This window comes from Trachypithecus francoisi, unplaced genomic scaffold, assembly GCF_009764315.1.
Source record: "Trachypithecus francoisi isolate TF-2019V2 unplaced genomic scaffold, Tfra_2.0 Lachesis_group14, whole genome shotgun sequence".
In the NCBI taxonomy this organism is placed as follows: domain Eukaryota; kingdom Metazoa; phylum Chordata; class Mammalia; order Primates; family Cercopithecidae; genus Trachypithecus; species Trachypithecus francoisi.
The window spans coordinates 55,930,569-55,946,987 of record NW_022681459.1 but is presented as its reverse complement, the minus strand read 5'-3'; the positions used below and the strand labels follow the sequence as shown (position 1 = coordinate 55,946,987).

General features: G+C 58.1%; 1 protein-coding gene across 2 annotated transcripts in view; it reads left to right on the top strand.

Moving 5' to 3' along the window:
- The window catches only part of LOC117096321 (translation initiation factor IF-2-like), a 41,224-nt gene that overhangs the window by 10,970 nt on the left and 13,835 nt on the right, over positions 1-16,419 (top strand). For both annotated transcript variants that reach the window (XM_033233602.1, XM_033233601.1), the window contains exons 2-3: positions 14,334-14,418; positions 14,893-14,956. In XM_033233602.1, coding sequence (XP_033089493.1) covers positions 14,334-14,418; positions 14,893-14,929 — 122 coding nt within the window. In that variant the 3' untranslated portion in view covers positions 14,930-14,956. The remainder of the gene's footprint in view (positions 1-14,333; positions 14,419-14,892; positions 14,957-16,419) is intronic.

Here is a 16,419-nt window from a genome sequence, read left to right as displayed (position 1 = left end):
AAATCAGTAAAATGCTGTGGATTCTGCTTTTTAAAAAATCAGGCTAAAATCTCAGCATTCTCCATGGCTCCCAGTGCTTCTCAGCAGTTTTTTTTTTTTTTTTTTTTTGAAGAAAGTACCACGCAAAGCACTTTTCACATCATCGCTTCTATATAAATTCCACTATAGACTGAAATTATACATTCTCGCAGCACAGATGGGCTGGTCTGTCATTACGGCTGCTGGATACTTGTTGGAACACACAGCATATTTCAATTGTGGAGTCGACAATTTCGAAGAACTGGGGTCAAAATAAACAAGTTGCATTTGTGTATAGAAACAGACTTATTCAATGATCTTATCATTCCCTGAAAAGTTCGACAGAGGAACAATCATCACCTTCATTCAACTTTAATTTAATTTTTGGTCTTCATCTTTTAAGACCCCACGTGCCCTGTGTCAAAGACCCATCAATGTTTTAACTAATTACCCATTTTTCTCTTGTGCTGCAACATCAACAGTGGGACACAAGATTTAAATTCAAACTCCTGGGTGTGGTTTTTAATATCATTTGACTGCAATTTTAACATCTTAATAATTTTAATATCTTTCTAATCTCTATAGGGAAGGTGTTAAATTTCTAACTGTTCTGTGTTGAGTTGCATATTATTTTGAGGCCTTTATGAAAAATCAGATGATGAATATTTAAGATGGTCTAAAGACATATTTAAATCCAAACACCATCCACAAAAAATTCAGCAGGTAAAATACGTAAAGTAGCCATAAACTTAAAAAAAAAAATTATCTCACCAAGATAACGAAGTGCAGAATTTATTGGTTTGTATCAGCCTCCTTGAGGGCAGAGCAGTTTTTACAGCCACAGTAATTTGCAAATGATGATAACTGTTTATTTTGCAAATATGCTCATATTATGATGTAATCAGTGGAGGCTTCTTTCTTTTCCCATATGTGTAACTGTTTGCCTCTGTGTTTCTAAATTCTGGATTCAGGCTCTACAGTTTCTCACCGGCTGAGACCACGTTCCCACGTTCCTGCCTCAGTGGCAGTGGCCGGGAGGAGGGAAGGGCGCGCCCCCTGTATTCCCTCCTGCGAGCTCCAGCCGCCACATGCATTTGTTCACAGAAGCACTTTATTGTGGCTTGTTTATTTGAAGGGATGGACCTGTTGGCGGAGATGTTAGCAAATAATAGGAAAAGTAAAAGTTGATGAAATTCGCCAGAGCTGCTTGGGAGCCAGCTCTGCTGTCTGGTAGTTTTAACGACGTCATCCCTTCCAATTCTGGTCTTTTAGCCTATTGACTCCCGCCCTCGTAGCAAGAGGAATATGGCCCTGGTCTGGGTGCTCTAAAAGATGAGGCAAAGTGAAACGGCCCCAGCGTTTGGGTCTCAGAGCCTCTGAGCAGCGGTGGGCGTGGCCATGGTGGTAATAGTAGCAATAGCACTGTCTGCTGCTCTTCACAGACGCCTGCTGTGTGCGGTGGCTCCTGCATTCAGAAAAGCGCCAACTCTGGGACCCAGGGTCTGGGTTCAGATTGAGTCGTCTTTGTTTCCGGGCCGTATTGATCGGGGGCAAGTCGTTTCACCTCTCTAGCTTAATTTCCTTATCTGTAAAAGGGAGGCAGTAAATGTCAACTTTCTGAACATACGGAAAGCTGGGTTCGTGGTGAGCACCCCATAAATGCTATTGCTTCCTTGCCTTATTTCTGAGGCTCAGACTGTGCCTGCAAGGGGGCATTTTTATCACCTCCATTCCACCAGGGGAGGCAGCGAACCTCGGAGAGGCTAAGTGGGTTCCCCGAGGTTCAACCAGCTGATAAGGGTTTGGCCAGGACTTGAACCCAGCCCTGCTATCCTCCAAAGCCCACGTGCTGCCATAGCATTCACTGATGAGTGTTGCTGCACATGTGTGTGTGGGGCCCCGGGTGTGGACAGCATGCCTGTACACAGAGCTGTGTGCGTGTAATGTTTGCACATGTGCACAGGTGTCCTCGTTTCTCCATTGCGTGAGGTTCCTGGTAGGTCGGCAGTTTCCAAAGAGGTGAACTGGCGCTTGGAGGTGCATTTGTTTGAGTGGGCCGCACAGTCCTCAGACCACCCCTGGGGATGACGGGGCCGTGGGCTCTCCACCGCCCCAGGGATGCCTGTGTGAAGAAGGTTCTTTCTCCCCAGCCCAGGGCTAGCCAAAGCCGTCAGTGGGTGGACTGGGTATCCCGGCGTGGGCTTCTCGTAGGTGCTCAGCACTGCTGAGGGAGGCCCTGGCTGAGTGGCCTGCATGCTGGGCCTTGGCCAGACGCGCTGCTGCCTCCTTATGTGGACAGGCGGTTCTGGGCGCCGGCCATTTGCAGACTGGGAGGAGTGGAAGTGAGGCCTGCAGGCCCTGGAGAGGAAATGGCGGCGTGGGCAGGCCCAGAACAGGACCGGGAAGGCGGGCCGAGGGAGGGAGCGGCCTGGAAGGCCTCTGGCGACCGGTCAGCGTGCTAGCGGCCTTTCTCCAAGAAGCGGCCAGCTGGCCGGGCCTTCCCGGGCAGGTCTGTGTGTCTGCCCACATGCACACACGTGTAGCTACGTGCCAGGGCACAGGGAGGGTTAGCGGCCTTATTTCCTAATAGGGAACATAGCAGGGCCTGGGGTTTGATGAGACGGTGTAAACACCCAGCACACCTTCAGAGAAAAGAGACCGTGATAAAAATGATTCTTACTAGAAGGCCTCGGCTTCTGTCTTTAAAATGGGGCTTCCAGCCTCCGCCTCAGTAGACGGTTGGAGGCACCACATGAGATCCTGGTCAGGGGAGCCCCTGGTCTGTGGAGACCTTGGTTCGTTGGTGTTTCCCTTGCCGTGGCCTGTAAGACGGGACAGGAGGCCCGGGCTCTGTGGTGGGCTCGTCTCAGCCCGTTTCAAACCCTACCCACCGGCTTCCCAGGACCTTAACAGGATGGTATTACCCGGCACTGGCCCAGATGCCAGGGTGGCGCCAGGTGAGCGGCAGTTTCAGGTGGTCCTGGAGAAGGGTCCCGGAATCAGCTCGTATGAGTCTCTGGGTTTCCGAGCTTCAAGGCGGGCTGGATTCAGGGTGTGGGCTGGGCCAGCCGTTCCGGCAAAACCCCAGAAGGAATCCACAGGAGGCGGGGACCGGGAAGGCAGCCGGGTTGCGCCAGTGCCTGTGAGGGAACCTCTGGCCCCATTTCCTGGGAGCCTGACCCCGCCCTAGGATTCCTGGAGTGGGTGTGCCCACGCTTCCGGCCCAGACGTGGGTGGAGGGATCCCACCCTGCCAGGCCTCCCGCCTGCGCGGCTTCTTTCAACTCGACGGGAGGAGGACTCCTCCTGGGCCTGGTGCTTCGAGGTCCAGACAGCAGACGCTGGCGCCTGTGACCCCGCAGCGAACGCCCTTCAGAGTCCGTGTGGCCGCATTTAGAAGCCAGGGCGGCGTGGAGGCGGCGCCCTCAGCTCCAGATAGTAAGTTGCCCAATGCCTGCACCTGTGGAGACTCCCAGCACCTGGTAGGTGGGCCGCAGGGGGCTCGGGCCTCCATAGAGGGTCTCCAGCACCAGGGGTGAGGTCTCTCCTGTGACGGGCTCAAATGACTCAAACCCACTGGGCTCGGCCCGGGGCATCCGCGCTATGGAAGCAGCTTGCAAATGGGCTCTCCTGGGGCCAAGCAATGTGGCAGGCCACGCCGGCCCACGGCGGCCATAGCTTCGGCCAGGTGCTGTGGAGGAAAAGATGAGGCCGTTGCGGCGTTTCCATCTGCCGGGACGATGGGTGCCAGCAGGGCAGGAGCAGCGGAGAACTCTGGGTGGTGGAAATCCCCTGCCTTGGTCCAGGGGAGAAAGCTGGGGGCCGCATTCGGCACCCCAGGGCAGTGTCGGAGCATGTTGGATGTTAGACTCAGCCCCACAGGGCAAGGGGTGTTGAGCTTTGTTGAGCACCTACTAAGTGCCAGACCCCAGGCCAGATGCTTTCCGTCCATTTTTATAAACATCCATTTTAAAATTTAATTTGCCAATTCCATTTCACTGCCACATCCATTTGGAGCCAGCATGTAGCAGTGCTGTTCTCAGGCCAGAATACGGAGTAAACAGGACAGACAGGGTCCCTGTCTGGGTGGAAGTTCCAGTCTAGTGACGTGTGGGTGCTAATGGTTTTCTATATGAGGAGGTCAAGGTTCAGGGAGGCTGAGGGATCTCCCCAGAGTCACGGGGCCAGCAGGTACCAGAGCCTTCTCCCTAACCCAGGTTCTCCCCACAACTGTGCCTGCACAGAACCACACAGGATCCCTGTTTATCTTCAGATCTTCAGCCTCTCTTGGATGCCGGTCTTGTCCGGTTCTCTCCAGATACCCAGCACTAGGAAGGACCATTCCATCGGCTTGGAGTTCTTCTACCCCAAGGAAAGCCGGAATTGTCCTGGGGGCATGGGCCACTCTGGCTCTGAGGCCCTGAGACCATTATGGCTGGGTGGCCATTGCGCTAGCATTCAGAGTGTGCTGGTTTGGGCTGTACGGGGCTCCAGGGCACCCTGCCACTCGGGCTCTGTGCCCAGGCTGGTGTGCTGGCAGGTGCGAGACTGCACGCAGTGTGGCAGCAGGCAGTGGGAAGGAGGGAGCTGCGGTCGTCCTTGTTCTTGGTGTTCCTACGGCCCAGAGGTGGGAACCACATGAGACTGTACACCCAGACTGTACACCCAGACGCCATGTGCCAGACCAGGATGGGCTCACAAGACACCAGCCCTGCATGGGCAGATAGGGACCACGTCAGGTCAGGGGGCACAAGAACCTTCTGGAGACCCCACCCCATCCATCAGCATGGTTCACACTCACGGATGAGCAGTCATCTCTGAGCGCTGTGGCACTCGTGGCCCTGAGTCCACAGCTATTCTCATGTTTCAGAGCAGTTCTGAGCTCACTTCATTCTGCAGAGCACTGGCTCAGAGAGGTTATGGAATCCATCATGTGCCAGGCCCCGGGATGGCCACAGGAAGAGTCCCGAGAATGTCGTTGAGTGATGGGATCCACCAGACCTGGTGGAGCACTGGGACCTTGGCCAGAGGGGCTGGAGCCCTAGACCCACGGTCTAAGCCCTGCACTGCCTGCGCCTGGCCCACAGGCACGGCGGCCTCACTGAGAGGCAGGCTGCGTGTCCTCAGCAAACACGGGCACCAAACGGAGACTAGTCAGAGGTCAATACCAGGTGGGGCTGAGAAGTTAGCTTGGAGCATCCTAGGAAGCCAGGAAGCCTTCCAGAGGTGGCAGCTCTGCAGCCCCCGGCTCCTTCCCAAAGCTGACCTCCAAGTGCAGCTGCAGGGCCCCTGCGTCCAGCCCTTGGGCCTGCCACGTCCCAGGGCCCCACTGCCAGGCACCGCCCCGTGCCGGCCCTGTACAGGCCACATCTGCTGCAGCAGCCATGCCAGAGCTCCGCCTCCTGGGCTCCGTCCCCATGGAAACCACGGTGTGGGGGGGCGGGCTTCTGCTGCATTTGGCCCGCTGACTGGTTTCCATTAGAGCCGGCCTGCTTTCCCTGAGCTCTGCCCCTGCAGTTCAAGGCTTCCCCTGGGGGTTTCTTCCCACATTTACTGAGCACCAGCCGTTCCGTGCCAGGGAACCCAGCGGTCTGGGCCCTGCACGCTCTGGCCAACACCCACCAGCGGTGCCTGATGCCCAGCACCGTGGCTGCTCCCCTGTCCTTTCTTATTGAAGGCCAGCTGCGGCTGGGTCCTGGTGTTGTGGACTCAGCCCTGGATCTGAGTTAGGGCACCGGGCTCCCATCCTGGCTGGGCAGTACAATTACTGGTGGGCCCTTGAATAAGCCCCTTCCTCTCTCTGGGCCTCAGTTTACCTATCTGTAAAATGAGAGCCTCTGTCTATTTCTTGAGTTCCTTGCAATGCCAAGAAAGAAAGACAAAGAGAAAATGAAGCCATAGTACGCTGGTGTGCCGGGATCTCAGAACTGGGATTTTTGTTTGCTTTCAAAGAGGGTTTGATTTGAGGGAAGGAGTCATGGAATTTGACCAGAGGTGATTGTTTGAGGGGCCAAGAGCTAGCCAGAGCCCACGGACATGCAGCATGGAAGGCGCAGCCAGAAGCCCGGGCAGCGGTACCCACTGGCCCGCCTTGGCATCTGCTTAGCACCCAGTGACCTGGCTGTGAACACAGTGAGTGGAGGCAGGAAGCGTGCCTGCGCCGGAATCCGGAGGGCTCTGGAAAACTCCCCAAGAGGTTTCCGGAGGTCAGAAATGTGGGCAGAAAATGAGATCCAGCTTTTAAAAACCTGGCCGACTCATCCCCAGGGGGCCTAGCGAAGCCTGGGAAGGTGCCCCCACCACCACGTGGCTGAGTTGCAAGAAGAGCTTGCCGGGCCGGACCTGGGGGTGCCGGGCTGTTAGGGTCAGCAGCAAGGTGGCCCCAGCCCAGACTACATCCTGGTGGTGTCTTCCTCCTCCGGCTCCTGGGAGTTGGGAGGCTCCAGCGGGGAGGTGATGATGGTGCTGGGGCCTTTTGCCTGGCCTGCCTGTGGCCAGCTTGGCTCTCCCCACGGGACCTCGCAGCTCCTGCTGCCTGGGGTGGTGGTGCGTGGTGGCCTCCCCTGGGCCCTGTGGGTGCTGGCGCTGGCCTGGGAACACATTTCCAGCTCACAGACGAACAAACCCTGGGAGGTGGCAGACCTTGGCAGCAGGGAGCGAATGGCCCAGTGGGGTGGGCAGCTTGCTTAGTCTCCCCCCAGCCTCAGTATCTTCATCTGTAAAATGGGGCTAGTAACCCTGACCTCCTGGTTAGGGTGAGAGTTAGACGAGATGAGAAACGGGATCAGAGCTGGATAAATGGCAGGAGACAGCGTCGGAACTGTGCCCACCCGGCATCCTTGTCATGAGCAAGACCGACCACATGTCCCAGAGAGCCCAGCTCCGTGATAGGAGAACAGGGCCAGGCTGACTGTGGTCAGGCCCACCTGGAGTGGCTGCTGGCAGGCTCCAGGGTGACAGCCACCCCGCCCTGGTGGCCCAGGTAGCCTGAGTTGTCATTTCCTCTTCCTCCATCTCAGCCAAGAGGCTGAGTCAGCTCCCCACTCAGCTTCTGCCCCTGCCTCCCGCCCGAGGCCACCCGGCTTTGCTGACTGGTCCGAGTGATAGGGGACATTGTCACTGTGGCTCAAAGGGCGGGCTTGGTGGCATTTTCAGTTTTCTGTCCTGGGAAGGAATGAAACCTTGGTTCGAGTGACTGCATCTGGGTGGCCACAGCCTTTGCATCCCCTGCCTTTGCATCCCCCACCCCACCCTCCCGAGAAAAGTAGGCCGAGGACATCAGCACAGAGCGGCTGCCGCGGTCCTGGCCAGGGCTTGATTTAGACATTGGGGGAGGCTGGGATAATGTAGGAAATGAAGGAAATTTCCCCAGGGAAAGGGGAAGAGAAGACAGAGGAGCTTAAGTGCCCACATGATTATTAAGCGTGGTTGGTGATTTACGGCCGGGCAGGCGGCTCCTGGCGGCTCCCTGCCCCCTCCCTCCCAGTGCCCTGTACCCTGGAGAGTGGCCATGGGGAAGATGGAGGCCACCAGGTGGGCCCAGCACCTGAACTCCGCCTTAATCTCCTGGTTCTAGGCTCTCGGCAGTCCCTGGGCAGGTGGCACAGCACAGGGGACACAGCTCCTCCATGTGCTGGGCACTGACATCTGTCATCAGGGCCACCTCACAGAACCCTGACGGATCACCGGCCCCGTCTTACAGGCCAGGAAGCCCAGGTGTGAGAGGTCAAGCCTCGTGTGGCCCTCTCAATGGTGGAGCCTGAGCCAGTCTGGCCACTGGCCCAAACCCTAGGCCTTTCTACCACGGCCACGTTCAGTGGCCTTGGGTGGGAAGGGCTGGAGAGACCCTTGTCCCTCCTTAGAACAAGGGATGCAGGTGGAGTGGCAGTGGCGGTGGTCGCAAAGCAGACCTCTGCCCATCCTACCCTGTCTCCTGCCTTTCAGGGTGCCTGTCCTCCTGGCGGAATTCCAGTCTCCTCTTCAGGGGACTCTTGAGACCCTCAACAGCCAGCTCTGACCCCCTCCATGGCCCCATCCTTGACCTCTCTAAACTATGGACCAGTGTCACCTTCTCCTGGAAGGCCTCCCTGCTCTCCACTCACCCATTGCCCTGCTGTGGGCCCTGGGACCTCGTCACTGCCTGTCTGGGGACAGTGAAGTGTTCCTCTGGGGAACATTTTATGAGTGAATGAATCAGAAGAGAAAGCCATGACCTGCCTTCCTGTGCTCTGTGCCACATCAGAAGCCACCAGACTGTGGCATTGCCCCAGCAAGTTTACTTCTCCACGTCCACTAAGTAAGTTCCCCTTCAGGACTGATCTGACAGGTTGTGAAGTCACACGTCATCAAAAACGGCATCTTTGCACTCAGTAGGCAGGCTGGTACAGCCCGTGGTGGGGGACCATTCCGCCGGCGTTGGGTAAGGACGGCTGTGTGCGCCACGCTACAGAGAAGCCGAGGTTACTGCTTGGGGGTTTCACTGGGGAACATTAACAAACAGAGGTGGCCCAGAAGGGTCATGGGGCCTTTTCTTCTTAGACTGCTGGGTATGGAAGGCAGGAACCCATTGACCCATCAGGTGTCACTGGTGGGTGGTGATGCATTCTGTTAATTTAGGTCAGAGAATTTAGGTTCAGTTTACAGATTTCCTGCACAACCCCTCGTCTGCATCATAGCTCATGAACATCCTCTTCCTCCAGGAAGCCCTCACGCGCTGCTGGGCCCTCTCTCCTGCTTGCTCTTGGCAGCTGGGTCCTTGGCCAATCTGGTCCCTCAGGAAGGAACCGTCGCAGCTACCATGCCTTGTCTTTCCATGTTCCACCTTGCAATGAACAAGGGTGTAGATGCCCACACACCCTCCTGGGGCCTGGCATCTTTGTCCAGAGGACCCGAGGCAGCTCGGGGAAGGCCTTTCAAGTGCGTCTTGGGGAGCTCACGGCTGGCCAGTGAGCAGGGCCTGGGTCCCACTCAGCTGTGGGATGTTGGACCAGCCCCTCCCTGGCTCTGAACCCCAGCTTCCCACAATCTCTCTGACCCCCACTTCTGACATATGGTGGATCTCTAGAGGGTTCTGAGGGTCTAGGTGTGGAATGGCTACCTCAGGCATGAAAACGTTCCTGGGCTTCAACCCGGGATCCCACTTGGAGGACAGAGGAGAGATTTATTGCAGAGATGTTCGTGCCTCTTTAAATGTGGGGAGCTCGACGCACCAGCCGTGCTCCTGGGGTTGGGCGTTTGAATTGAGGAGTTGTGGTAACATGACCTGCTGGACTCTCGTGTGGCCGTTCACAATGAGAGAGGCCTCTGTGGGTGGGTGGAGGCAGCCCACATCCACACGCACACGGGAGCCCCTGCAAGCCAGGGTGCCACGTGCCGGGCCTGGCATGGGGTTGTCAGTGTTTGCTGCCGCGTTCTCTCTCTGTTTTCCAGAACTTTGTTGAATGAGCACCCATTCCTTTTGCAATGTGCAAAAAATGTTTAAGTTACAAAACTTATCATCTGGCCAGAGTGACACTAACCTGGCTAAATGATCGCAACATGTTCTCCCCCAAAAGAGAGACATTTGCAAATGCTCGGGAGGTCATGGGGTGGCAGCACCCATCTGCCAGGCACATTTTCTTTCCTCCATTTAAAAGGAGCAGAGCCGACTGAAGGGGAAGGAAGGGGTATTGTGGAGATTTGGGCGCACAGGGGTGCTGCAAGGCCGGCTTCCCCCACATCTGGCATGGCTGATGAGAGCAACTTTGCTGCTGCTTCTGGGGCAGAATCCGTCCTTGTATAGCCTTGGGCGCGTGGTTAGAATGCTGCGAGTGTGATGTCTGGAAATAATACCTGTAAAGAAAGCAGGACTCAGTTCTCTCATCTAGAACCAGTGGCCTGTCATTTTGCCATTACAGATACTAGCAGTGTTTGTGACAAACCCTCATCAAACAGAAGCTCCCGGTGGGCGTGTGAATGGCCACGTGTCTGGCCGTGGCTTGCTTTTCCAGAACCAACTTGGTGGTTAGCAGTCGTTGCCAGCTGCCTCGTGTGAGCACCCACTGTGTGCCAGGCAAGCCGCTGGGAATTTCACGTCTGTTCATTTTCTCTTTACTGTGGCGTCAGATCACAGAGTAGGTGTAAATAGTTGCCTTTAGGATACAAAGCTGGGGTTCGGAGAGGAGAGGCCGGCTTCTTGAAGACTGAAGAGCCTAGAAGATTCTGTGCAACCTGTGTGTGGCCCGAGAGCCCGTGCTTCTCCCAGGGGTGACAGCTCCACCACTAGATGCCGTGTCCTTGGAGATATGAACTCCCCCTGTGCCCTGACCACACCAGCTGCCGTGGTAGCCATCAGACGTCCCGACTGGAGCCATTTTGGCCCAAGAGAAGTGGCTGAGAGATGGGGATACAGCCCTGGTTTGTGCAAACTCAGGGACACTAGGGGACGTGACTGCCTGCAACTTTGCCATGTGTTTTTGACCTCTCCCGACCGACTGGGGTTCTTTTTTTTTTTTTTTTTTTGAGACAGTTTCACTCTGTCGCCCAGGCTGGAATGTGGTGGCGTGATCTTGGCTCACTGTTACGGCTGCCTCCCAGATTCAAGCAATTCTCCTGCCTCAGCGTCCTGAGTAGTTGGGGTTACAGACATGCACCACCACGCCCGGCTAATTTTTATATTTTTAGTAGAGATGGGGTTTCGCTGTGTTGGCCATGCTGCTCTTGAACTCCGGACCTCAGGTGATACGCCCACCTTGGCCTCCCGAAGTGCTGGGATTATAGGCGTGAATCACTGTGCCTGGCCTGCTCAGGGTTCTTTGGAGGCCTTGGGCATCTGACAGCGTTACCCAGGGCCGATTTCAATCCTTTCCACAGCATCTTCACACATCAGTTGAGGGGCGCTTGGTGTAACTGACCTGTGCATGGAGGATGTTTCTCCTACATGTGACCTTGGAGAGGGACCAAGTTCAGTGCTGAAGATAAGATGAGACTGAATCCCTGGCTAGTCCTGGCCCCTGGACCTAGGCCCTGCAGCTTGGCCAACGTCGAGGTTCCTGCAGGGCACTCAGAGCCTCCTGGGCTAGTCCTGGCCCCTGGACCTAGGCCCTGTAGCTTGGCCAACGTCGGGGTTCCTGCAGGGCACTCAGAGCCTCCTGGGCTGCCTCCAGAAGTGTCTGCTCAGGTCCTGCTGGCCACGTTTATTGTCACATCTCCCAGCCAGCCCCTGCAACCTCCTCCCAAGCCCCTCCTACTACAGGCCCAGACTGCAGCTGGCAGTCAGTTGTATGAAAAGAGACAGGGGAGGAATTTCTCCAGGCACTGGAGCCTGGAGTGACGTCTCCCATGTACTCAAAGCCCCCTGGGGGATCAGCAGTGGGTGCTGCCGTCCACTGAGTCCCACCATGCCCAGGCAAGGAACATCGTCTCTGACATAGGTGTAAATCCAAGAAGGTGGGTGTCATTGTCCCCATCTTACAGACAGACAGACTGGGTCCCAGAAAGGCAAAGGAGCTTGTACAGGGTGACCGGGGCAGAGCTGAGATGGGAACAGACCCTGCGGATGGACCTAGGGGTGCTTGTGGGCAGGGACAGGGAGGGGGCAGGGATGGGACTGGGGATCGGCCTCCGGGACATTTTTCCCAGCCCAGTGTTGACTCTTAATGGGTTTAGCACCAGCCTCAATGGGCCACGATCTGTGAAAATGGCCTAAGCTGGCCCTGTGCTGCAAGTAAGCACACCTTGGGGTGTGGGCTCAGAGGGGGAACAGCCTTGGGAGGCTCAGGCAGGTCCCCAGGGAGCAGGGCATTTTCAGATTTTTTCAAGTCTCCGTGGGCAGGTAATGCAGCATTTGTCCAACTCAAGAACCCAGTGACGAAAACCAGGCAGAGAGGAGGGGAGGTCGCTGGGGTGAGTGGTGGTGGGCAGACTGTGGGAGCTGGTGCTGCTCGATGGGGCTCCTGTGTCTCCAAGCGGGGGAGCTGAAGCTCCCAGGGCCACACCTGCCCCAAAGCTGGTGCCCACTCACCTGTGAGGGTAGAAATCCCACAACTCTGGCACATCCAGGGCAGACGGGAGGTGGGCTGTAGGGCTGCCCACTGTCTCTCTCCACTTGCCACTGGGGGAACGGGCTTGTCCCATCTCCCCTCCCCTCCCTTGGCTCCTGTAACCTGGAAGTCTGACGTCTGATGCTAATCTGGGTTCGAGATACATTAAATTAGGCTAGCTACAAAAAAGTAGGCCTCTGTGGCTGGGCCTGCCCGGGTGGCAGCCCTGTGAACCTGAGCAGGGCATGCCATGCCAGCCCCCATGCTGTTTGGGGAGCTCCAGTCTGTGGTACTTTTCCTGGGGGACCCCAGAACTCCTGTCCTGTCCGCTCCAGGTGAGGGCATTGGGGTGACCCCAGCCCAGGGCAGCAGGTGAGGGTGGGCCACGTGGGATTCCTTAACCAGCTTGCAGGGGGGCATCTCCGTGGGTGGCAGGCAGGGGGACCCAGGGTTATTAGAGTGGATATCAGGGCACGCTGGGCCCCAGGGTGGGGGATTTTATTTTGGCCCAGGCTGCTGGTGGGAGAGTGGAGAGGGAGCCCTAGCTATCCCGATGATGGGCTCTGTGGCCTCAGCACAGCCTCCTGAGGGTTAGGACAGCATGCAGCACAGCGCCTCCTGCAGGCTCTGTCCAAGAGGCAGGAGCAGCGGGCCTGCGCCCACCTCCCCTTGCTATCTATCACCTGCAGCTTCTGTGGGACCCCGGGCCCCTCCCAGCCCTCGGTAGGCATGGAGATTGTCACCGTTGACCTGTTTCCATTTTCAGAGATGGGCTGATTGTGGCACAGCCTCTGCGGGATGGGAAGAGGGTCGGGGTAGGGGTGCTGGCTGCAGGCTCGGCCCAGCGTGTGGCCAAGCACATCTGTGGGATGCCACCAGCAGGTCTCCCAGCCTCGGAGGCCTCATGAAACCAGCTCGAGGCCGGAGTGTGGCTGAGAAGACGCCTCCCTAGCTCGTTCGTGGTGACCGGGGCGACTCCTGGCCCTACCCGGCCCTGGCCCAGCACCACTTACTCTCAGCTGGCAAAGAGGAGAGTTGCCCCAGTCCTCAGGTGACACGGTTTCAGGGCGGCCACACTAGGCCACCCAGCCGGCCAAGCATTCTTGCAACCCGGGGTCCATAGGAGCTGGGAAGCCTGGGCCTGGGGAGGGTTCCAGGGAGTGTGAGAGAGAAAACAGACTCCGGGGGCCTCAGTGCCCGAGGTGTGCAGCCCTGCAGGGCTGTGCAGCGCCCTTCTGCTTCAGGACCTGGACCCTACCTTCCTCCTACCCCCACTCAGGGCTCAGCACCCCACCTGAGTCTGGCCTGAGGCCCAGCAGAACCCCAACCATGGTGCATCAGACTTGGCCTGGGTTTGCCCTCAAATCCTCACCAATAGCAAGCAGTGCCCGCCTGCCAGCCTGAGTTGAGGCAGGATGGGGAGGGTATGGAGCGGGCCTCTGGGTCACCCCAGGCGAATGCCAGCTCCTGGGCCTTGGTGTTCTCCTGCAGTCAGTCTTGGGGCGTCTCCCTCCGTGGCTCACAGTGACCACTTGAGTCACCTCTTGGGAAAGAAGCAAAGTCCTCTTTGTACCTTGTAAGTCCCAGATATTGGGTGTCATTCCAGGAGTGATGGGGGGTGAGTGGAGCACTTCCCAACATCCCGGGTGCCAGGCACTATGTGCTGTACCCAGGGACAAAGTCACGTAGGGCATGGTCCCTGCTGTGGAGCTCCCAGGCCTGGGGAGATGTGGGCATTGCAAGGATCTGTGAGCTGATTTCAAGGGACCCCCAGTTTACTGCTAGAGCTGGGGAGATCCCTGACTCAGGAGGGCTCCCTGGAGGAGGTGACCTAAAGAATGGGTAGGAATGGGGCCTTTGATGGTGGGAGAACATTCCAGCCCTCGGGAACAGTGGGTGCCAAGGCAGGGCTGAGCGAGGGGAGCAGGGGCTCCTTTGAGCACTGAGGTGGAGAGACGGCGCTCCGCTGTGAGCCAGCACCCTGAGCCCCACTGGCCCCTCCTCTGCGGACCCTAGAGGACAGCCAGGTCCACAGTTGGCTGTGCAAGAGCCAGTGGGTGGGGTTTGCTTTTGGGCGTGCGCATCAGGCAGGAGCAGAGGCAAAGACAGAGGCCATCCTCGCAGCCCTTTGCCTCCCAGGAAAGTTCTTCACCTCAAGGCTCGCTGGGTCGGGCCCACCTGCGGGAGGTTGTGAGGGATCCTTGAGGGGTGGAGGGAGGGGCCACCTTCACTCCCTCCCCAGTCTTCAGCCACCAGACCTCCTGAACTGACTTCCTGGTCTCCTTGTGTCTTGCAGAACGTGGCCCTGTCCCAGAGCATCACCTGAGACATCAGGAGCACATCGCGGGCTTGGGAAGACCCTCCCGGACCTCATGGCTCAGGTAGCTGCATCCTTTCCCTCAGCCTGGGCGGGGAAGGACCCACTCCAGTCACAGGCAGCCTGGAGGTGGGTGGTCTGGCGGAGAAGGGGAAACCCCGGCAGCAGCCCAGCTCCCAGGCCTACCTTGCAGCCCGGTCTGCCCTGGGTCCTCGAGGGGCTCAGCCTGACCCTGACAGCTAGAAGAGACCCCACTCCAGGCCCGGGAGTGAGGGAGTAGAACAAAGGGTCCCTGGCCTACTATGTGACCACTGCCCGCAGCCCTGCCCAATGGGACAGGGACCCCCCACCACCTCCTCACCATCCAGGTGGCCTGGGGGCACCCAAAGCTTCAGGCAGCCCCTGAGCTGGGCCCAGGCCTCATGGCGGTCTCAGGGCAGGCAAGGCCAGAGCCAAAAGGGAAGAGATGAGGGAAGAGTGCCGCACACACCCGAGGGTTCCACCATGAGACTTCCTCCGCGTCTCTCTTTCCTTCCAGGTCTTCCACCCTTGGCCACCTCCCCAGTGACGCCTGAAGCTCAAGGGACTGTGTCCACCCTCAAGTCAGTCCAGTTTGTGAACGTTGATGAAAATCGGGGCTCCCCAGACCTCTCCCTCCTGGCTCCACCCTCCGCTGGGCATGCCTAAAACTGGACACACACACACACCACGCATGTGTACGTACACCAGCCCCAGAGCTCTGGGGGCCAAGGAGCCAGGCAGGTGCTTGCTGCACATTGGCATGGGCTCAGCTGGGGCTGGCCTGGCCTCCTCCCTTCTCGCCCCTACCAGCCTCTTTCTGCAGCTGAGGAACCAGGGCTCCAAGAAGCCAGGTTTGGTCCAGGTCTGGGCCTGTGTTTTGGCTCCCTCCTGCCTGAGTTGGGTGACGCCTCTGTTTGCAAGGATCCAGCTGTTTCAAGGGCCCTGGGAGGGGAGGCCAAGGGCAGCCTAGGGGACCAGTGACTATGGGGCAATTTGCAGTATCTGCTGGGGGCTCAGCAGGTAAGATGTCCCCTGCCTGCTGCTGTCTGTCATGACTGTCTCGTGGCCATGGCTGGGGATGGGCCTGTCATGCTGGGAACTGCTCAGAGGCTGCAGCCAGCCTGTGGCCCCTCGCCCTGGCGAGCCAGCCCCAAGTGCAGACTGTCACCGATGATTCTTTCCTCCTGGGGCATCCGTGCAGCCATGTGGGTTGGGCAGGACTGGCATTCTCCCCTCCCTGCTGTTGCCATGGCCAGGGGCAGGCCCCCCTCCCGAGGCTGTGCGGAGAGGACCCCAGACCGCTGCATGTCAGCAGAGCAGCCGGCGTCTGGCCCGGACCCCTCTGCCATCTGGGGCCCGGCGTGTTTACAGGTCGGCCTTGCCCGCCAGACTCTGCAGACGCTGCGGCCCCGGGGCCTTTGTGTCTGCATGCAGGGCTGGGCCACCAGCCGAGCAGAGAGTGGGGAGGGACACAGGTGGGGAGTGGGGGGAGGCCCCTGGGGGAATCAGGGAGGAGGGGCAGGACAGAGGAGAAAGAGGATGGAGGGTAACAGAGGAAGGAGAACAGCGTGGGGGCAGGAGAGGAGCAGGGACTGGGGAAGAGGAGACACAGGGCAGGGCAGGCAGCCCTTGGAACTGCGGGGCTGTCACAGGGATACCAGCCTGCAGGAGCAGCTGACCCCAGGCATCTGACGGGGACCTAGTGGGTCTTGGCCAAGGTGATCTGGTCCATGGAACCGGGGTTTTCCTGGCACCCACCGTAAGCCCAGGCCTGCCCATGGGACCTCATCCCACCTGCACCCAGCCCTCCATGTGTACACAGCTGGCCACCATCTAATGTAATCCCCCCGACATCCCACAGGCAGCGGTGGTGGCCTCCAGGTTCCAAATGAAACAGACCCCACAGGCGTGTCCCTCACACAGGATTGGGCATGGAATGTGCCCCTCCCTGAGTCTCTGACTCCCAAGCCTGGACAGACATGTCCAGGGAGGCTGCGAGGGTGTGCCCCCTGGATCATGGGCAGGGGACACCCGTGTGCCGCGG